The 24,038-nt window shown below is 46.1% G+C and overlaps 1 protein-coding gene across 1 annotated transcript; it reads left to right on the forward strand.

Annotated features, from left to right (window-relative positions):
* The first annotated feature begins 1,544 nt into the window (after positions 1–1,544).
* On the forward strand, positions 1,545–22,817 carry LOC138784173 (rab effector MyRIP-like). Its single transcript, XM_069959685.1, has 6 exons — positions 1,545–1,550; positions 3,805–3,966; positions 5,085–5,189; positions 6,235–6,295; positions 7,411–7,529; positions 21,604–22,817. Exons 1-6 carry the CDS (start codon positions 1,545–1,547, stop codon positions 21,634–21,636), a joined length of 486 nt encoding a protein of 161 aa, XP_069815786.1. The 3' UTR covers positions 21,637–22,817.
* The last annotated feature ends 1,221 nt before the right edge of the window (positions 22,818–24,038 follow it).

The following is a 24,038-nucleotide window of genomic DNA, read 5'->3' on the forward strand; positions in this document are numbered from 1 at the left end:
CTACCTAATTGACGACCACCCTAAACAGTGGCCCCCAACTGGGCGACAGTCCCTTCCTAAGATATTGTGAGGGATAGGGAAAAGGACAGAACTAACAAAGTCAGACTAGCCAGGTCAAACCAGGAGAACACGCCAGGAACAAAATCACAAAACAGAGACAAAGTCAGATATCAAGCCGAGGTCAGAGAGTCCAGGAGAAGCATGTCAAAAACCAAATCACAGAGACAAACGGAAATCCAAGGTACAGGCAGAGGTCAGTAGAACAACAGGTATCAGCAGGTAGATAAATGCTAGTGAGGCTTTGAAAACCAATTCACAGGCAACTCCCATAAGCAGCTGAAGCCTTATATAGAGCTTCTCAGGGAGACCAGATCAAGGAGATCTGAAAGACTGGGACCGGATTTGACTGACCCGGGGCCTCAATCTCCTGACAGCATTCACACTCTGCACAGCATGTGGATAAATGGACCGGCGTTTCCCTATGCCCGCTACCCTCGCAGCCCGGGGAAGCAGCGCTGATATGTCAGGTGAGGGTGGCGCTGCCACGGGCGAAGGCAAGTTTGTTACAATTACTTATTAGCTTACCCATGTTCAGACTATGTAGAACGTTATCCCCAATGCAGTTTTGCGATGCTTGCTTCCTCTGGGCATTCTTAAATAAATGTCATTTTTACTGCTCAGTGCATAGTGTTAAAGTGTAACTCATTTAAAAATATTTTACAGAAATCAATAGTACAAGCGATTTAAAGAAACTGTAATATGTTTTATTAGGCAAAAGAATTCAAAAAGATGTTTTGCAGCCTCCCCCTCACTTATCTGTGTCCATTATGGTCTATGGAGGGGAAAAGGTCAAGGGGGGTGAGGTAGAATGGAGAGGAGACAAACAGCTTGTGTATAGCAGAGAGCACAATAAAACATTTTGCAGGCAGGGGCATAGGTAGCATTTATAACAAAAAACTATGTCCCCCGCCCCTACACACAACACAAAGCACTGCATATATATAAAAAAATAAAATCTCTTGTGGCTGGCAGAGCAGAGAGCCAATGGCTGCTTCTTCAGTCAGTCCCTTATAACTATAAGGGCCCATTAGGAGCCCCTATGGTTTAATACCAGGAGCAGATTACCTTCTGCTTAACCCCTTATGTACTGCAGTGTGTAAGTGACCCAAAATTCCACCTACATGCTACAACACAAAAAAGTGTTAAAAAGCAGAAGACAAGGAGGTCTTGCTTCACTGCCCATGCACTGATAATCCCTTACCTCTGCACAGAGCCCCGCACACCCTCTACTTGATCGCGGAAGCCGGAGAACGGAGGTTGGGGGTTATCAGCATACAAGCAGTAAAGCAGAGATCTCCTTGTCTTCTTCTTTTTAACCCTTTTTGTGTTGAAGCATGTAAGTGAACTTTGGGTGCAGGAGACGCTAAGGCACTGTCTCTGTGGGGGTGGGTGGATCGTGCAAGAGGAGGTCCTGCGGGGGCAGTGCCAAGACTCTGTCTCTGTCGGGGATGTTGTCTGTCAGTTTTGGATGGACTATAGCTAACATGGAGGCAAGCTGCGTTTTCCCAAGGTAGGTCTGGGCCCCCCTACTGCAGTTGCGTGGTCTACCTTCATGGTAACTACATCAATGCCTGCACTTTTATCTCACCAAGTTCCCAGATAAGACCTGACCGTTCTGACCAGTGAATCCAGCATTTTGTGTGCTCACTCATCCCCTCACCTCCCATCCTCTATAGGTTATAATGGACACAGCAAAACCCATCTTCACTTTGCTTCACTATAATGAAGATGGGTTTGCCTGATAATGAGCAGATACAAAGTGAGGGGGGGGAGACTGCAAAACAGCCTTTTGAGCACAGAAAGAGGCTTTTTTGCCTAATAAAATCTATTACAGAGTTTATTAAATTCACTTGTACTATTGATATTACAATAAATAAAATGTATGCCCAAATGGTGCCATTTTAAACAAGCCCTTACATGGCTTAATCAATGGGGAAAAAAGCTTGAAATACTGCAATAAAAAAAATTAACTGCGCTAGAAAGACGTAAAAATGATTGGGTAGTATTTCTTTGTAAGTGTATGGTGGGCCTAGAGAGTTAATGCTACTTGAGGTGTGGTGTGCTACTGATTGATGGATGTTATACGTTTTGCTGTACAGCTTAGCCAAAGATGGTATAGTCGTGACGCCAGTGCTAGTCTATCACACAGGTATGATGGTAGTACCTGCTTTGTGTTGGGGCTGGCTGTTTTCCCCAAAATGGTTGGTGACCTGCCGGGTTGTGATGGGTCCCTTGGGATCTTGTCACGGTAGTCCTGAGTGGCAATGTCTGACCTCTATATCACTTTGTGTGACCCCTCTATATCACTATGTGTGACCTCTATATCACTATGGCTGACCCCTCTATATCACAGGTATCTGGCATTGTTAGCAGTGTTTCTTTGTGTATGGTGAATATTTAGTCAGAAACATAGAAGACTGTCAGCAGGAAAAGACCACCTGCTCCATCTAGTCTAGTTCTGAGTTGTTCAGGACATGGGGGCTGGAGACTAGCTGCATTCACTGCACGCACGCACGCACACACACACACACACACACACACACACACAGGAGAATTTATCTTTCCTTATTCATTCAGAAGTCACCCCAGGATCACGTAGGATATTACAATGAAGCTGCTGAGCCAGATCTACTTTACAGCAGATCCGAAGATTTGATCTAAATAACTGAACACAGCATCAAATCTGCTGCAGATCTGCACCCTGAGGGTGCCTTCACACGTACAGGATCTCCAGCAGATTTGATGGTGCAGATTTGAAGTTGCAGATTCAATGCAAAGTAACTCTGGGCCATCAAATCTGCTGCAGATCTGCTGCAGATTCAAATCTGCGCCATCAATCTGCTGCAGATCCTGTACGTGTGAACGCACCCTGAGCTGGGTTCACACTACGTATATTTCAATCAGTATTGTGGTCCTCATATTGCAACCAAAACCAGGAGTGGATTAAAAACACAGAAAGGCTCTGTTTACACAATGTTGAAATTGAGTGGATGGCCGCCATATAATGGCAAATATTTGCTGTTGTTTTAGAACAACGGCTGTTATATTGAAATAATGGCAGTTATTCACTGTTACTGTATACATTGTGTGAACAGATCCTTTCCCTGTTTTTAATCCACTCCTGGTTTTGGTTGCAATACTGACTGAAATATACTGACTGAAATATACGTAGTGTGAACATCGCCTAAGGGTGCGTTCACACCTACCAGATCCACCAGGGATTTTCATGCTGCGAGTTTGCAGCGAAATCAGCTGCGGATCCTGTACTGTGAAGCTCAATTTGTCCCATACACGCAGCGGATCCGATGCCTGCAAGGGACCCGGCCCCTTTAACCCCTGCACCGCCGCCGGCCGCCCGCAGCTTATAGCCCTGGCCTCCTTAAACCCCCGCACCGTTCGCACGCCCGATCGCCGCCCTGGCCCACCCGCACGCCCAATCGCAGCCTCGCAGCCCCAGCCCCGAGCATACATCACCTGCTCGGGCCGTGGCTGTGTGATGCTCAGATCTGCTGCGTATCCGTGTGTTTGTACCCTAATACTGCCCGACAAGCTATGTAGTCAGTAAAGTCAGTGCTAGCAATTAATATGGATACATACTGATATACTGTACTATTTTTTTTTTTTACTTCAACTATAAATTGGGATTCTATGTGTGCTTTACCTAATGTCCATTGTCTCTTGATTATTCATAACTTTTCATGTGTAGCATGTATACTTCGATTATTTGGTAATTGTGTCTCACAGGTGTATCTCACAGCTGGCACTGTGTATGGGTTGGAAGGTCAACTGGAGGAGATAGAAGACTCTGCACGCAAAATCAACAGTGTGACTACAGAGATAGAACTTGCAGATCTTGAAGATCAAGTTGCAACAGCAGCTGCTCAGGTTCATCATGCTGAGCGTCAGGTGATTTGGATTGTATTCTTTCTGCTAAATGGATTGAACTTCTCGTTGATAGGCCTTTACACATTAATGCTCTCTCTGTACTACACTACTGCATTGACAAGCCTGTCTAGTTCAGTAGTGTAGCGCTCTTGCCGTTTGGGAGCTCACTGCATTATATTTTAGGATGGAGCAAGTCCCATTTACAGATACATGTAATACAGTCTGTGAAATGCACCCACCATACGGACCATGTTTCATGGATGTGTAAAGGAAGCTTAGTATAATGTATCAGATTCACATATGAAGTTAGATCATCTAAAATTTTAGAGCCTCCAGGAAGCTGAAATATAAGGAGATGCATGGCTGGGTCTTCACACTGTACATATTCTGTGGTATGCTAGAATAACAATGGTTTAGGGGAGAGGGATTCCTACACCTGGTCTATAGGGTGGTCCTGGACAAAAATTGTAAAGAGGTTGTAAAGAGATAGTAGTATTCCAAGGTCAGTGAGAAAGGCTTTGGTAATCTAGGTCGATAGAGGAGTTTATGCAACAAACTTAGGCAACTAAAGTAGTTAATGTGTAAATTGTAAAGTGCTGTGTAGTTTAGGACAGTGCAGGGCTTATTGGTAGAGTCTTTGGTTGTCTAGAGTAAGTATTTCCTAGCTCTCGGGGATATGCACTTTTCACTGATTGGTAGAGGTCTGACGGAAAGGACCCCACTTGTCATGGGGGCTGCAGCACTTGTTTAGTAGTGTAGCCTTTATACTATTTTTGCCTCTAGAGCGGCACTTCCAGCCACTGACTGTGCTCAGAACTGTGGCACTTCTCCATTCTCCAAACCAGCACTAGCTCCTTTAGTTTCAGTATTACTAGGGGACCAGGCGTTCAGATCACCAGTCAATAATTGCATATCTTAGATTCTGGTGTAAGTACTTCACACAGAAATTATTCTGAAGCTGTCTGTAAACCAGTCTTAGTCTTTAAAGAAGCATTGTGTTCCTGGGTGAATTGCATTCAAACAATCTATTTGAACTGTACAAAATCCTTCTATGTATTAACATATGGGCGCATTGATAGCTTTTTGAAAACAATTTTTAATTCCTTTTACTTTAATGTTGTGAAAACTTATATGTTTAGATTTCAGATATTGAAAGCCGAATATCCGCTCTTACAGTAGCTGGCTTGAATGTTTCTCCATGTGTGCGGCTTACAAGGAGACATGAGCAGAAAAATATTAATCAGGTAAGACAGGTTAAATGTCATAGGCTATCTTAACAGTATGTGATTTTTCGTCCGCCTTTGCTAATGGCCGTGAAAGAGACGCCCTATATTTGCCAATGATGGCCGTCTATAATGATCATGGTCATTAGCAAATATCAGACGTCATTTTGACTGCCATCGTCAATGACGGCCAAAAAATTACATTGTGCAGCATCTGTCCAGGACACAGAGCACACTTCCATAATAATAGTACTCTTATCAAGAAGTAACTGGAAACATTGGCGGCCGGAGAGCAGGGCCCCTGTGACTGTCAGCCTGGAATAAAGAATGTTTTAATGAAAATTCCAGATCACACAGCATCACTAAACATATGTATGTGATGCTTGTGTGATTGGCATCTGGAAACTGGCAGCACAGATGTACGCATTTTTGTCCGTTTTTGTAGCCTTATAACGGGATTGAGTTTGGTTCACATGTTCTTCCCCTAGCAGAAACTTCAGGTGGAAGATGATGAGCTGGGTAGTTAGGTAGTTAACAGTATATTGCTTGTAGGGGTTCCACTTCCCTACAAATATAACTACCTTACTTACTGCTGCTCCCTAGTGAATGCATAGACTGCATTCTTTGTGATGTTTTTTTCAGTGATGTTACTGGTGTTCCCTAGTGAATGAATAGGCTGCATTCTCATTGTATGATACCGATGCTACTTAGTGAATGGATAGGCTGTATTCTCAGTGATGTTGCTGCTGTTCTTTATTAAATGGATAGACAGTTTTTTTTGTGCTGTCACTGCTGCTCTCTAGTGAATGGATAGGCTGCATTTTCTGTTTGCACATTGTCACAGCAGTTGTCCCTCTCTTCATTTTGGATGGTATTCACAGGACCAATAGCATTTAAATGCTTTCTGCATGGAAATATTGAATTCTGTAGATACAGATGTACAGATGCCAGAGATAAAGGGGTGCCTACCCCTTTATCCCCTAATGTCCACAGAGAGGAAAGCAAAGGAGAATTGCCACATCTACTTTCATTTCATATTATTGTATCTTTGTATAAATCTTTTTAGGTTCACACAATAGACACCTCTAGACAACAAAGGAGAAAACTTCCTGCAACTCCACTGCAAGGTCAGTTTTTTTACTTTTATGTTAATAAGTTATGGTGTGCATTTGATGTTTGTCTGCTAATTAGTTTGACTTCTTTTGTTTCTTTGGTTTGGTCTTTATTGTGTGCGTAAGATACTTTTAAAATGTCCAGGGCATCTTAAGCTTGTTAGTGTGATCCCCCCAGCCCTAGAGTTTAAGCCATGAAATTCAGTGGACACCAAATAATTCTTCATATCTCAAGAAATAACATAGTGAGTGGAAATGAACAGTTGCATTGTGGTTGATTTAGCCAGATAGCTGCAGCGGTGTCCCGCCTCTACCGCTGAGACACGAGCGGCCAGAGATCGGGGAACCAAAGCAGTGGTTGAATCGGGGAGGTAAGTGGACTTCATTGTCTTCATCCACCCCCAAAGGCCACACACCCCAAGTACCCCGTTAACTGTTGAGACCTTCCAAGGTCAGCTTAATAACCGACAAACTGAACATAATGCCCCTATTCCACGAGTCGTTTGGAGGAGCAAACGAGCACTATTAGCGCTCGTTTGCTCCTCGTTCCACGCTCGCTGCCGCCGCTATTCAGTGCGGCGTCAGCGAGCGGGTGAGTGCGGGAGGGGGCGGCGGGGAGCTGCTGGGGGGGCTGCCCGGGGGATCGCTGATCATCCGGGCAGCCCATAGGATATAGCAGCATCTGCTGCCGCCGGTCCTATTCAACGGAGCGACGGCAGCAGATCGCTGCTATATCAGTCGCTTGTTTTTCAACATGTTGAAAAACAAGCGACTGCAACGATCAGCCGACATGAACAATGTCGGCTGATCGTTGCACTCTATTCCACGGGACGAATATCGTTCGTAGCGGCCGTTATCGGCCGAATACGAACGATATTGCTCCTCTAAACGACCCGTGGAATAGGGCCTTAAGGCTTTTTACATCAGACATCCTCCAAGATGAGTTGATCCTATGTTATCATGATACTTTTCCAATCCTCATCTTTTCTCATTAAAACTTCAGCCCTTTAGGATTGCAGCTATTATGTTAGTGATAAAGTATAGAAATGTGATAGGAATGCAAAAATGAACAACAGAGCTCTTTAATGTCAATACAAAAAATTTAATGTTTTTCACTTTCTATAAAAAAGGTGAAGAACCTGAACTTCCAACAGTGACCACTATGAGGTCGTTTAATAGAAACTTTGTGTTGCAAGGATCTTTAACTCAAAGAACTAAAGAACGGAAGAGTACTGCCAAGGATATTATGGTAGGTTGTCTATACACATTAGGCTATGCGTGGCATGCTTTAAAGAAAAACAAAGCAAAGGTTGGGGAATCCAAAGAATTACATCAGCAGAATTTTTTTTTTAGGTTTCTCCACATCCTAACATTTCTTCCTTAACGTCATTCTTCCCACCCTTAAATAAGTGTGCTTATTTTATTTTGGCCCTGGCAGCAACCTTGCACGCATACTTGTCTGGGCTCAGGGGCGTAGCTAAAGGCTGATGGGCCCTGATGCAAAATTTTACCTTGCCCCCGCCCCCCCCCCTCCATCCTAACCGATCAGGCGCAGTCAGAGGCCAAAAACATGATATCCAATTACTCTAAGGTGACTCCCCCTTATGTGCCAATGTGTCCTAATGAACTGTCACTGTGTTCCCTCATGTACCATGCTACTGCCTCCACCTCTTGTACTGTGCCACTGTCTCCTATAAGCACATACATACATAGAGGCACATACAGTCACATACACACAGGCAGACAAGCACATATATAGCCATAAACAGATATGCTGTACACAAAGGTACAAACATACATACTGTACATTCCCATATACACATATGGACATGATCATACATATGACATATACACAGACACATACAATGACATATACACATATAGACAGATATATATACCCATATAGAGACACACACGCTGTACACAGAGGCACATATCATGTACATACACAGTCAGGCACATATCTCATACAGAAACACACACACAGTACACAGAAGCACTAACATAGTCCTGTCCTCCTCTCCTGCCGGGCAGTCTGTGGGCGGAGCTTCCTCCTGCTGGGGGACATGTTGTCCTCTCTTACTGATCAGCATCCTGGGACCAGTGCAGCAGACTTCATGTTCCTCCGTATGTGCATCAGTGGTGCCTACAGTCAGGGGTGGATTAACTTTACCATAGGCCCTGGGCCGTTCACCAAGCCTGGGCCCCTGCCCCCACCCCACTGTAACTATGGCAGCACTAGCATTGTGTTCATAGTACAGGATAGATAATATCATGATGAATTGATTTGTGGTAAAAAAGCAGCTTTTTTTATGCAAATCATGGCAGATATGTAGCCAGAAGACAGTATACCACTGAAAGTATAAGTCTCTTTGGGTGGCCTTGGGCCCCCCCAGGAGCTCAGGGCCCCGGGCTACCGCCCAAAAAGGACCTATTATAATCTGCTACTGCTTACTGTGCACTACATTGAGATAGTGATCCGTGCCACAAATTCCGGTCCGCACTACATATGCTTTTTTTGTGGCACAAATTGCCTGCCCGTACATACATATGGACATGTAAATGAGGCCATTAAAAACATTGGTCCTATGCTCTGTTGGCAATTGCAGACAGTGCTACGGACATGTGAATGAGGCCCGAAACTGTCTGCAATTACAGATCCATAATTTAGAACAGTATTGCACCTATTCAATACTAATGACCCAAATACACATCCATATTTGTACCAAATCGACGTCACAACCAATACTACAGATTGTCAGATGGACATGCCCATAGAAATGAATGGGTCTTAGTTAGAGATCTGGATACCTTCCATGTATATCCCTTACATGACTCTCCTATCTGTGGTTCTCAACTCCCAGTATGCCTAGACAGCCGAAGGCATGATGGGAGTTGTGGTGTTACAATAGCTGGAGAGCTGCAGGTTGGGAAACACTGTACAAGATGTGAGCAACACTTACCCATTGTCCTCACTTTCCACTTTTCCTGTCTATTACACACACAGCCCTGCACCCTGCATATTAAACACACAGCTCTGTAATAAACACAGCTCTGCTCCATCCCTGTAACACACACACAGCTCTGCTCCATACCTGTAATACACAGCCCTACACCCTGCCTGTTACACACAAATCTGCACCATGTCTGTTAAACACACAGCTCTGCTCCATCCCTGTTACACACACAGCTCTGCTCCATCCCTGTAATACACACAGCTCTGCACCCTGCCTGTTACACACACAGCTCTCCTCCATCCCTGTAATACACAGCCCTGCATCCTGCCTGTTACACACACAGCTCTGCTCCATCCCTGTAATACACACAGCTCTCCTCCATCCCTGTAATACACAGCCCTGCATCCTGCCTGTTACACACACAGCTCTGCTCCATCCCTGTAATACACACAGCTCTGCTTCATCCCTGTAATACACACAGCTCTCCTCCATCCCTGTAATACACAGCCCTGCACCCTGCCTGTTACACACACAGTTCTGCTCCATCCCTGTAATACACAGCCCTGCATCCTGCCTGTTACACACGCAGCTCTGCTCCATCCCTGTAATACACACAGCTCTGCTCCATCCCTGTAATACACACAGCTCTGCTCCATCCCTGTAATACACACAGCTCTGCTCCATTCCTGTAATACACACACACACACACACACACACACACACACACACACTGCTCTGCACCCTGCCTGTTACACACACAGCTCTGCTCCATCCCTGTAATACACACAGCTCTGCTCCATCCCTGTAATACACACACACACACTGCTCTGCACCCTGCCTGTTACACACACAGCTCTGCTCCATCCCTGTAATATACACAGCTCTGCTCCATCCCTGTAATACACACAGCTCTGCTCCATCCCTGTAATACACACAGCTCTGCTCCATTCCTGTAATACACACACACACACACTGCTCTGCACCCTGCCTGTTACACACAGCTCTGCTCCATCCCTGTAATACACACAGCTCTGCTCCATCCCTGTAATACACACAGCTCTGCTCCATCCCTGTAATACACACACACACACAGCTCTGCACCCTGCCTGTTACACACAGCTCTGCTCCATCCCTGTAATACACACAGCTCTGCACCATGCCTGTTTCACACAGCTCTGCTCCATCCCTGTAATACACACAGCTCTGCACCCTGCCTGTTACACACATCTCTGCTCCATCCCTGTAATACACACAGCTCTGCTCCATCCCTGTAATACACACAGCTCTGCTCCATCCCTGTAATACACACAGCTCTACTCCATCCCTGTAATACACACAGCTCTGCTCCATCCCTGTAATACACACAGCTCTGCACCCTGCCTGTTACACACACAGCTCTGCTTCATCCCTGTAATACACACAGCTCTGCACCCTGCCTGTTACACACAGCTCTGCTCCATCCCTGTAATACACACAGCTCTGCTCCATCCCTGTATTACACACAGCTCTGCTCCATCCCTGTAATACACATAGCTCTGCTCCATCCCTGTAATACACACAGCTCTGCTCCATCCCTGTAATACACACAGCTCTGCTCCATCCCTGTAATACACAGCCCTGCACCCTGCCTGTTACACACACAGCTCTGCTTCATCCCTGTAATACACACAGCTCTGCTTCATCCCTGTAATACGCACAGCTGTGCTCCATCCCTGTATTACACACAGCTCTGCACCCTGCCTGTTACACACAGCTCTGCTCCATCCCTGTAATACACACAGCTCTGCTCCATCCCTGTAATACACACAGCTCTGCTCCATCCCTGTAATACACACAGCTGTGCTCCATCCCTGTATTACACACAGCTCTGCACCCTGCCTGTTACACACAGCTCTGCTCCATCCCTGTAATACACACAGCTCTGCTCCATCCCTGTAATACACACAGCTCTACTCCATCCCTGTAATACACACAGCTCTGCTCCATCCCTGTAATACACACAGCTCTGCACCCTGCCTGTTACACACACAGCTCTGCTTCATCCCTGTAATACACACAGCTCTGCTTCATCCCTGTAATACACACAGCTCTGCACCCTGCCTGTTACACACACAGCTCTGCTCCATCACTGTAATACACACAGCTCTGCTCCATCCCTGTAATACACACAGCTCTGCACCCTGCCTGTTACACACACAGCTGTGCTCCATCCCTATAATACACACAGCTCTGCTCCATCCCTGTATTACACACAGCTCTGCACCCTGCCTGTTACACACAGCTCTGCTCCATCCCTGTAATACACACAGCTCTGCACCCTGCCTGTTACACACACAGCTCTGCTCCATCCCTATAATAAACACAGCTCTGCTCCATCCCTGTATTACACACAGCTCTGCACCCTGCCTGTTACACACAGCTCTGCTCCATCCCTGTAATACACACAGCTCTGCTCCATCCCTGTATTACACACAGCTCTGCACCCTGCCTGTTACACACAGCTCTGCTCCATCCCTGTAATACACACAGCTCTGCTCCATCCCTGTAATACACAGCCCTGCACACTGCCTGTTACACGCACAGCTCTGCTTCATCCCTGTAATACACACAGCTCTGCTCCATCCCTGTAATACACACACAGCTCTGCTCCATCCCTGTAATATACACACAGCTCTGCTCCATGCCTGTAATACACACAGCTCTGCACCCTGCCTGTTACACACACAGCTCTGCTCCATCCCTGTAATACACACAGCTCTGCTCCATCCCTGTAATACACACAGCTCTACTCCATCCCTGTAATACACACAGCTCTACTCCATCCCTGTAATACACACAGCTCTGCTCCATCCCTGTAATACACACAGCTCTGCACCCTGCCTGTTACACACACAGCTCTGCTTCATCCCTGTAATACACACAGCTCTGCACCCTGCCTGTTACACACAGCTCTGCTCCATCCCTATAATACACACAGCTCTGCTCCATCCCTGTAATACACATAGCTCTGCTCCATCCCTGTAATACACACAGCTCTGCTCCATCCCTGTAATACACACAGCTCTGCTCCATCCCTGTAATACACAGCCCTGCACCCTGCCTGTTACACACACAGCTCTGCTTCATCCCTGTAATACACACAGCTTTGCTTCATCCCTGTAATACGCACAGCTCTGCTCCATCCCTGTATTACACACAGCTCTGCTCCATCCCTGTATTACACACAGCTCTGCACCCTGCCTGTTACACACAGCTCTGCTCCATCCCTGTAATACACACAGCTCTGCTCCATCCCTGTAATACACACAGCTCTACTCCATCCCTGTAATACACACAGCTCTGCTCCATCCCTGTAATACACAAGCTCTGCACCCTTGGCCTGTTACACACACAGCTCTGCTTCATCCCTGTAATACACAAGCTCTGCTTCATTCCCTGTAATAACCACAGCTCTGCACCCTGCCTGTTACACACCAGCTCTGCTCCATCCCTGTAATACACACAGCATTCTGCTCCATCCCTGTAATACACACAGCTCTGCACCCTGCCTGTTACACACAGCTCTGCTCCATCCCTGTAATACACACAGCTCTGCACCCTGCCTGTTACACACACAGCTCTGCTCCATCCCTAGTAATACACACAGCTCTGCTCCCATCCCTGTATTACACACAGCTCTGCACCCTGCCTGTTACACACAGCTCTGCTCCATCCCTGTAATACACACAGCTCTGCTCCATCCCTGTATTACACACAGCTCTGCTCCATCCCTGTATTACACACAGCTCTGCACCCTGCCTGTTACACACAGCTCTGCTCCATCCCTGTAATACACACAGCTCTGCTCCATCCCTGTAATACACAGCCCTGCACACTGCCTGTTACACGCACAGCTCTGCTTCATCCCTGTAATACACACAGCTCTGCTCCATCCCTGTAATACACACAGCTCTGCTCCATCCCTGTAATACACACAGCTCTGCTCCATCCCTGTAATACACACACAGCTCTGCTCCATCCCTGTAATATACACACAGCTCTGCTCCATGCCTGTAATACACAGCTCTGCACCCTGCCTGTTACACACACAGCTCTGCTCCATCCCTGTAATACACACAGCTCTGCTCCATCCCTATAATACACACAGCTCTGCACCCTGCCTGTTACACACACAGCTCTGCTCCATCCCTGTAATACACACAGCTCTGCACCCTGCCTGTTACACACAGCTCTGCTCCATCCCTGTAATACACACAGCTCTGCACCCTGCCTGTTACACACACAGCTCTGCTCCATCCCTATAATACACACAGCTCTGCTCCATCCCTGTATTACACACAGCTCTGCTCCATCCCTATAATACACACAGCTCTGCACCCTGCCTGTTACACACACAGCTCTGCTCCATCCCTGTAATACACACAGCTCTGCACCCTGCCTGTCACACACAGCTCTGCTCCATCCCTGTAATACACACAGCTCTGCTCCATCCCTGTAATACACAGCCCTGCACCCTGCCTGTTACACACACAGCTCTGCTTCATCCCTGTAATACACACAGCTCTGCTCCATCCCTGTAATACACACAGCTCTGCACCCTGTCTGTTACACACACAGCTCTGCCCCATCCCTGTAATACACACAGCTCTGCTCCATCCCTGTAATACACACAGCTCTGCTCCATCCCTGTAATACACACAGCTCTGCTTCATCCCTATATTACACACAGCTCTGCTCCATCCCAGTAATACACACAGCTCTGCTCCATCCCTGTAATACACAGCCCTGCACCCTGCCTGTTACACACACAGCGCTGCTCCATCCCTATAATACACACAGCTCTGCTCCATCCCTGTAATACACACAGCTCTGCTCCATCCCTGTAATACACAGAGCTCTGCTCCATCCCTGTAATACACACAGCTCTGCTCCATCCATATAATACACACAGCTCTGCTCCATCCCTGTAATACACACAGCTCTGCTCCATCCCTTTAATACACACAGCTCTGCACCCTGCCTGTTACACACACAGCTCTGCTCCATCCCTATAATACACACAGCTCTGCTCCATCCCTGTAATACACACAGCTCTGCTCCATCCCTGTAATACACAGCCCTGCACCCTGCCTGTTACACACACAGCTCTGCTTCATCCCTGTAATACACACAGCTCTGCTCCATCCCTGTAATACACACAGCTCTGCTCCATCCCTGTAATACACACAGCTCTGCTCCATCCCTATATTACACACAGCTCTGCTCCATCCCTGTAATACACACAGCTCTGCTCCATCCCTGTAATACACACAGCTCTGCACCCTGCCTGTTACACACAGCTCTGCTCCATCCCTGTAATACACACAGCTCTGCACCCTGCCTGTTACACACACAGCTCTGCTCCATCCCTATAATACACACAGCTCTGCTCCATCCCTGTATTACACACAGCTCTGCTCCATCCCTATAATACACACAGCTCTGCACCCTGCCTGTTACACACACAGCTCTGCTTCATCCCTGTAATACCACCAGCTCTGCACCCTGCCTGTTACACACAGCTCTGCTCCATCCCTGTAATACACACAGCTCTGCTCCATCCCTGTATTACACACAGCTCTGCTCCATCCCTGTAATACACATAGCTCTGCTCCATCCCTGTAATACACACAGCTCTGCTCCATCCCTGTAATACACACAGCTCTGCTCCATCCCTGTAATACACAGCCCTGCACCCTGCCTGTTACACACACAGCTCTGCTTCATCCCTGTAATACACACAGCTCTGCTTCATCCCTGTAATACGCACAGCTGTGCTCCATCCCTGTATTACACACAGCTCTGCACCCTGCCTGTTACACACAGCTCTGCTCCATCCCTGTAATACACACAGCTCTGCTCCATCACTGTAATACACACAGCTGTGCTCCATCCCTGTATTACACACAGCTCTGCACCCTGCCTGTTACACACAGCTCTGCTCCATCCCTGTAATACACACAGCTCTGCTCCATCCCTGTAATACACACAGCTCTACTCCATCCCTGTAATACACACAGCTCTGCTCCATCCCTGTAATACACACAGCTCTGCACCCTGCCTGTTACACACACAGCTCTGCTTCATCCCTGTAATACACACAGCTCTGCTTCATCTTTGTAATACACACAGCTCTGCACCCTGCCTGTTACACACACAGCTCTGCTCCATCCCTGTAATACACACAGCTCTGCTCCATCCCTGTAATACACACAGCTCTGCACCCTGCCTGTTACACACACAGCTCTGCTCCATCCCTGTATTACACACAGCTCTGCACCCTGCCTGTTACACACAGCTCTGCTCCATCCCTGTAATACACACAGCTCTGCACCCTGCCAGGTTACACACACAGGCTCTGCTCCATCCCTATAATACACACAGCTCTGCTCCATCCCTGTATTACACACAGCTCTGCTCCATCCCTATAATACACACAGCTCTGCACCCTGCCTGTTACACACACAGCTCTGCTCCATCCCTGTAATACACACAGCTCTGCTCCATCCCTGTATTACACACAGCTCTGCTCCATCCCTGTATTACACACAGCTCTGCACCCTGCCTGTTACACACAGCTCTGCTCCATCCCTGTAATACACACAGCTCTGCTCCATCCCTGTAATACACAGCCCTGCCCACTGCCTGTTACACGCCACAGCTCTGCTTCATCCCTGTAATACACACAGCTTCTGCCCATCCCTGTAATACACACAGCTCTGCTCCATCCCTGTAAAACACACAGCTCTGCTCCATCCCTGTAATACACACACAGCTCTGCTCCATCCCTGTAATATACACACAGCTCTGCTCCATGCCTGTAATACACACAGCTCTGCACCCTGCCTGTTACACACACAGCTCTGCTCCATCCCTGTAATACACACAGCTCTGCTCCATCCCTATAATACACACAGCTCTGCACCCTGCCTGTTACACACACAGCTCTGCTCCATCCCTGTAATACACACAGCTCTGCACCCTGCCTGTTACACACAGCTCTGCTCCATCCCTGTAATACACACAGCTCTGCACCCTGCCTGTTACACACACAGCTCTGCTCCATCCCTATAATACACACAGCTCTGCTCCATCCCTGTAATACACACAGCTCTGCACCCTGCCTGTCACACACAGCTCTGCTCCATCCCTGTAATACACACAGCTCTGCTCCATCCCTGTAATACACAGCTCTGCACCCTGTCTGTTACACACACAGCTCTGCTCCATCCCTGTAATACACACAGCTCTGCTCCATCCCTGTAATACACACAGCTCTGCTCCATCCCTATAATACACACAGCTCTGCTCCATCCCTATATTACACACAGCTCTGCTCCATCCCAGTAATACACACAGCTCTGCTCCATCCCTGTAATACACAGCCCTGCACCCTGCCTGTTACACACACAGCTCTGCTCCATCCCTATAATACACAAAGCTCTGCTCCATCCCTGTAATACACAGAGCTCTGCTCCATCCCTGTAATACACACAGCTCTGCTCCATCCCTATAATACACACAGCTCTGCTCCATCCCTGTAATACACACAGCTCTGCTCCATCCCTGTAATACACACAGCTCTGCACCCTGCCTGTTACACACACAGCTCTGCTCCATCCCTATAATACACACAGCTCTGCTCCATCCCTGTAATACACACAGTTCTGCTCCATCCCTGTAATACACACAGCTCTGCACCCTGCCTGTTACACACACAGCTCTGCTCCATCCCTGTATTACACACAGCTCTGCTCCATCCCTATAATACACACAGCTCTGCACCCTGCCTGTTACACACACAGCTCTGCTCCATCCCTGTAATACACACAGCTCTGCACCCTGCCTGTTACACACACACAGCTCTGCTCCATCCCTATAATACACACAGCTCAGCTCCATCCCTGTAATACACACAGCTCTGCTCCATCCCTGTAATATACACACAGCTCTGCGTCCTGCCTGTTACACACACAGCTCTGCTCCATCCCTATAATACACACAGCTCTGCTCCATCCCTGTAATACACACACAGCTCTGCTCCATCCCTGTAATACACACACAGCTCTGCTCCATCCCTATAATACACACAGCTCTGCTCCATCCCTGTAATACACACAGCTCTGCTCCATCCCTATAATACACACAGCTCTGCTCCATTCCTGTAATACACACAGCTCTGCTCCATCCCTGTAATACACACAGCTCTGCTCCATCCCTATAATACACACACAGCTCTGCTCCATCCCTATAATACACACAGCTCTGCTCCATCCCTATAATACACACAGCTCTTCTCCATCCCTGTAATACACACACAGCTCTGCTCCATCCCTGTAATACACACACAGCTCTGCTCCATCCCTATAATACACACAGCTCTTCTCCATCCCTGTAATACACACACAGCTCTGCTCCATCCCTGTAATACACACACAGCTCTTCTCCATCCCTGTAATACACACACAGCTCTGCTCCATCCCTATAATACACACAGCTCTGCTCCATCCCTGTAATACACACACAGCTCTGCTCCATCCCTGTAATACACACACAGCTCTGCTCCATCCCTATAATACACACAGCTCTGCTCCATCCCTGTAATACACACAGCTCTGCTCCATCCCTATAATACACACAGCTCTGCTCCATCCCTGTAATACACACAGCTCTGCTCCATCCCTGTAATACACACAGCTCTGCTCCATCCCTATAATACACACACAGCTCTGCTCCATCCCTATAATACACACAGCTCTGCTCCATCCCTATAATACACACAGCTCTGCTCCATCCCTGTAATACACACAGCTCTGCTCCATCCCTGTATTACACACAGCTCTGCTCCATCCCTATAATACACACAGCTCTGCACCCTGCCTGTTACACACACAGCTCTGCTCCATCCCTGTAATACACACAGCTCTGCACCCTGCCTGTTACACACACAGCTCTGCACCATCCCTATAATACACACAGCTCTGCTCCATCCCTGTAATACACACAGCTCTGCTCCATCCCTGTAATATACACACAGCTCTGCATCCTGCCTGTTACACACACAGCTCTGCTCCATCCCTATAATACACACAGCTCTGCTCCATCCCTGTAATACACACAGCTCTGCTCCATCCCTGTAATACACACACAGCTCTGCTCCATCCCTGTAATACACACACAGCTCTGCTCCATCCCTATAATACACACAGCTCTGCTCCATCCCTGTAATACACACAGCTCTGCTCCATCCCTATAATACACACAGCTCTGCTCCATCCCTGTAATACACACAGCTCTGCTCCATCCCTATAATACACACACAGCTCTGCTCCATCCCTATAATACACACAGCTCTGCTCCATCCCTGTAATACACACAGCTTTGCTTCATCCCTGTAATACGCACAGCTCTGCTCCATCCCTGTATTACACACAGCTCTGCACCCTGCCTGTTACACACACAGCTCTGCTCCATCCCTATAATACACACAGCTCTGCTCCATCCCTGTAATACACACAGCTCTGCTCCATCCCTATAATACACACAGCTCTGCTCCATCCCTATAATACACACACTGCTCTGCTCCATCCCTATAATACACACAGCTCCGCTCCATCCCTGTAATACACACAGCTCTGCTCCATCCCTATAATACACACAGCTCTGCACCCTGCCTGTTACACACACAGCTCTGCTCCATCCCTATAATACACACAGCTCTGCTCCATCCCTGTAATACACACAGCTCTGCTCCATCCCTGTAATACACACAGCTCTGCTACATCCCTATTATACACACACTGCTCTGCTCCATCCCTATAATACACACACTGCTCTGCTCCATCCCTATAATACACACAGCTCTGCTCCATCCCTGTAATACACACAGCTCTGCTCCATCCCTATAATACACACAGCTCTGCTCCATCCCTATAATACACACAGCTCTGCTCCATCCCTATAATACACACAGCTCTGCTCCATCCCTATAATACACACAGCTCTGCTCCATCCCTGTAATACACACAGCTCTGCTCCATCCCTGTAATACACACTGCTCTGCTCCATCCCTGTAATACACACAGCTCTGCTCCATCCCTGTAATACACACAGCTCTGCTCCATCCCTGTAATACACACAGCTCTGCTCCATCCCTATAATACACACAGCTCTGCACCCTGCCTGTTACACACACAGCTCTGCTCCATCCCTGTAATACACACAGCTCTGCTCCATCCCTGTAATACACACACAGCTCTGCTCCATCCCTGTAATACACACAGCTCTGCTCCATCCCTGTAATACACACAGCTCTGCTCCATCCCTATAATACACACAGCTCTGCACCATCCCTGTAATACACACAGCTCTGCACCCTGCCTGTTACACACACAGCTCTGCTCCATCCCTGTAATACACAGAGCTCTGCTCCATCCCTGTAATACACACAGCTCTGCTCCATCCCTATAATACACACACTGCTCTGCACACTTCCTGCTACACATACATGTGGCACTCCTCTCCTATCCTGCCCGGCAGTCTGTGGGCGGAGCTTCCTCCTGCAGGGGCACATGTTGTTCTCTCACTAATCAGCGTCCTGGGACCAGTGCAGCAGACTTCCTGTTCCTCCTCTTCCTAGAGCCATGTAAGGGGGTCCGACTCTCAGCAGATGCTTAGGTAGCTTGGGGAGGAGGAGGGGGCCTTAGGAAGGAAGTAAGGGCTGCCCCCTGCGCTGCCTGTTACTTTTTTTATGCAGCATTTAATCAGGCGGCCTCACAGTCACTGGCAATCTGGTTAGCACACTTGACTACCAGATTGTCAGTCCGGGCAGGAAGGGCTTAGTGCATTTCATTGTCATTTTCACAGCCAGTTCAGGAGAACTGCAGAGTGACAGGAAGTGGTGAGGGGGCATGGCGGGCCCCCTTAACGTAGGGGTCCAGTCACCATGGCGACCGCTGCGACCCCTATAGCTATGCCACTGTCTGGGCTGATCGCGTTCCGTTCTGACGTCAGTTATGTCCAGTTGTCCTGAATCTATAGAAACAAAATATAAGACAGTGCTCCATAGAATAATTCAGACATGGCATAAGTGGTGAAAGAAAGCACATAGAACTCTCACCTGAGTAGGTTGTGCTGGTGTTAGGCACAACTCTTATAGTACGTTTACACAGAGAGATTTATCTGACAGATCTTTGAAGCCAAAGCCAGGAATGGACTATAAACAGAAACAGGTCATAAACGAAAGCCTGAGATTTCTCTTCTTCTCAAATCCATTTCTGGCTTTGAACCGCAGCCACCCCCAACTAATCCCCACAGGGATTAAAGACAGTCAGTATCCTCCTCCACTCCAAGATGGGCAAAACAGGCGCAGGTCCAAGGGGTAATAGTAATATAAAATATTATAAAATGTATTAAAATAATTATGCCAGCGACACAACGCGTTTCGAGACGGGTCCAGTCTCTTTATCGAGTGGCCAGTAGTTTCCTTTTCTATCCCAGTACTTGATTTATCTCTTATAGTTCTTAGTGCTGTTCTGTAATGTTGTCAATGTTTTTACTGCTTCAAAGTAGAGATTTAATAGAGCAGTAATCATGTGTGTGTGTGTAGTGTGTGGGAGGCATTATAGCAACTATTGTCCACCCACTAGCTCAAGGACAACTGAAAATTAGAGATGGTGAGAAATAGCAACACTCCTTATGCACACACAACAGCCTATTTTGAAAATGCATACTGGTTTACATATTAGGCTACCTTGAATCACTGGGGTGGCACTGTAGTATTCTTGAGTCATGGAGCCGCCAGTGTAATGCTTTCTGTTGTAGGTGTAAGCACACATAATCCTGTCAGATCAATAATCCCCTGTGTGGTAGAGGGCAATGTTGATTAGCCAAGAGTTGGTGTGTTTAGAAATGGAATAGGTGTCATATAACCATAGTGGTTCCTTTACATTTGCTTTACAACCCCCCAATTAATGTAGCTATAAGAAATGTCCATTTTACAAGAACCCGGTACAAAAGGATTATGAATTTATACATATATAATGTTTATTTATTTTATTTTAATTTCTATTTTTGATCTGCTGTGCACTTTACATAATTATCCAGGCAGCTTAAAAAAGCTGGTGTGGATCTGTTTTTTTTTTATATTTGTGGAAGGGAAATTGTAAGTGTTGCATATTCTAGTACTATATATGGGGATTCATTTGTGCTTATGAATTGTAGGTGTTTAGGATATGGAATGTGAGTTGACAAGCATTTGACTATTTTTAGACACTAAACCTCAGATAGTAAAACTTACAAATGCATGTAATTTTTTTTGCGTTTCAGGAACCCACTAAAGGATCCACCATAATGTATTAACATACTTATACTGCCAAAAAGTATAATGCCTAAAGTGTACACAAGAGTGCCTTTATTTGACAGCCATTCTGTTCTCCATTAAAAAAATGGATCCTCGTGATGTTGTAGTGTTACAGCGCCTACGATTCCAGGCTTTGTCCAGATACCTCACCAGGAATGGTCAACATTATGGTCTGCTAAGTGGAACTCTGCCTTAAGTTCTTTGGAGACACCGGAAAAAGGTTGATGAGTTTCAAGAAAGGCTCTCTGTTATAATATGCACTTTTTTATTTCTGTCCTGGTACAGTAATGTGCTAAAAGAAAATCTGGTTTTGTATCCTTCTGTTTGATGTATTCATAAAAGTATGCCAAATTAAATGTTTTGTTGTTAACATGTATTTCAAAATGTGTCTGACAAGTCTTACATTGTTACCATGCTATTTTGTACTTCAATTTGACTACTTAAAAACAGTTTGTATTGTGAACTTTGATTCTTTGGTTCTGTTGCCTAATTTTTAATAATTGCCCCAATATTCAATATTTAAATGGACAGAAATGAAATCAGTTTATTTAGGCCAATATGAGTAGTGAAAAAAATGCAAATAAGATACATCATTAAGTTATTTCTTCTAAATAACACCTTTATTATAAGAAGGTTAAAGAGAACCTGTCACCAGACCACTTACAAACTTTTGGCTCTTGGTTCCCAGCAGTGTGGAATACCCTAGTAATGCAAGTTACAGAAGTCTCTACACCGAAAGCTCATTTACCATTGGAATATCTGCTGGGCATATTCAGTCTTCCGAATTTTCTGGCAAAACCAGCCCTAGCTATCCCATGTATCATCAGTTGATGCGGATGTCGCCTCCTGTACCTTCTCATTTGGACCAACTTTTCTACCCTAAGAAGAGAATTCACAGTGCTCATGTACCAGTGTACTGTTAGGGTCCTATTACACCAACAGATTATCTGACAGATTTTTGTAAGCCAAAAGCAGGAGTGGATTTGAAAAGAGGAGAAATCTCAGTCTCTCCTTTATTACCTGTTCTCTGTTTATAGTCCATTCCTGGCTTTGGCTCAAAAAAATAAAGCAATGGAAGATGTGGCCTAGTCAGATGAATTGTGTTTTCTTTCACATCAAGTCAACTATGTGCATCACTTACCTGGGGAAGTAACGCCATCAGGATGCAGTATGGGGAGAAGGCAGGGTGGTGCTCTGGATAATATCCTGCTGGGAAACTTTGGTCTTGGCATTCATGTGGATATCACTTGGACATGAACCACCTACCTGAACACTATTGCAGACTATGTATGCCCCTTTATAGCGACTTTATTCCCTAATGGCTGTGGCCTCTTTTAGCAAGATAATGGGAGTGATTTACTAACTTCTTCCCGGCAGCAAATTGTCAGGTTTTTGTCCATTTTCCCTGTCATTTAGTGTGCCAACACGTTTACTAAAGGTGTGCAACACAACCTAACAAACCCATCATTTTTGTCCAAAAGCATGCCACAACTGACAGATTTATTAAGCAAACTGTCATTATTTTTTTTTACTATTTACTATTTAACTTTTTATTCTTATAAACAGCCACTTTTAGTGTGATCGGATGGTTGGGTTTTAGTTTTGTTTTGTGAAAAACCTTCCAGATTTACTAAAGGCATGCACCACATTAATGAATTTGACCCAACAGCCTAACGGCTTACAATTGATGCATTATTAGTGCAAAAATATTCAGGAATGGTTAGAGGAACATGACATGGTTTGAGTTCAAAATGTTTACTTGGTCTCTAAATTCCCAAGATCTCAATCCAATCAAATATCTGTGCACTGTGCTGGAAATACAAGTCTGTTCCAAAGAGGTTCCACCTTACACCTTACAGGACTTACAGAAGTAAGGATCTGCTGCTAATGTGCAGAAGATATGTTCAGAGGCCTTGTTGTGTCCATAACTTTGAAGTGTCAGAACTTTTTTACTGGCACAGAGGAAACCTACATGGTAATGTGCTCCAGTTTTAATATGATGGTTTATTAGTGGATATATCTTAAAGCTATAGAAATAAACTCTTATTAAGAAAAAATAAATGAAATGAAAAACTATAGCCATTTAGTCAGTATATACTCAACAACCATTTGCATCATTAAGACCCATGTTAACCTGGTAAGTAAAGGAGAAAGGCTTAAAGATCCATACATTGGAAGACTCTAAAAGGGGTGTCCCTGAGAGTCAGGTTAAACTTACACAGTTGAAACAGTTAATAAGTCATGGGTAACAAGTATGATGAGCGAACATCCCGATGTTTGGTTCAGATCCCGAACATGAACATAAAAAAAAAATTATTGTGATCGGTTTGTGTTTGTGCTCGCCGAACATTCACAAAGAAATAATGAACATACAGTAGAAGTGTTTGTTTCGGTTTACACA

This window comes from Dendropsophus ebraccatus, chromosome 2, assembly GCF_027789765.1.
Source record: "Dendropsophus ebraccatus isolate aDenEbr1 chromosome 2, aDenEbr1.pat, whole genome shotgun sequence".
NCBI classification, from domain to species: Eukaryota; Metazoa; Chordata; class Amphibia; order Anura; family Hylidae; genus Dendropsophus; species Dendropsophus ebraccatus.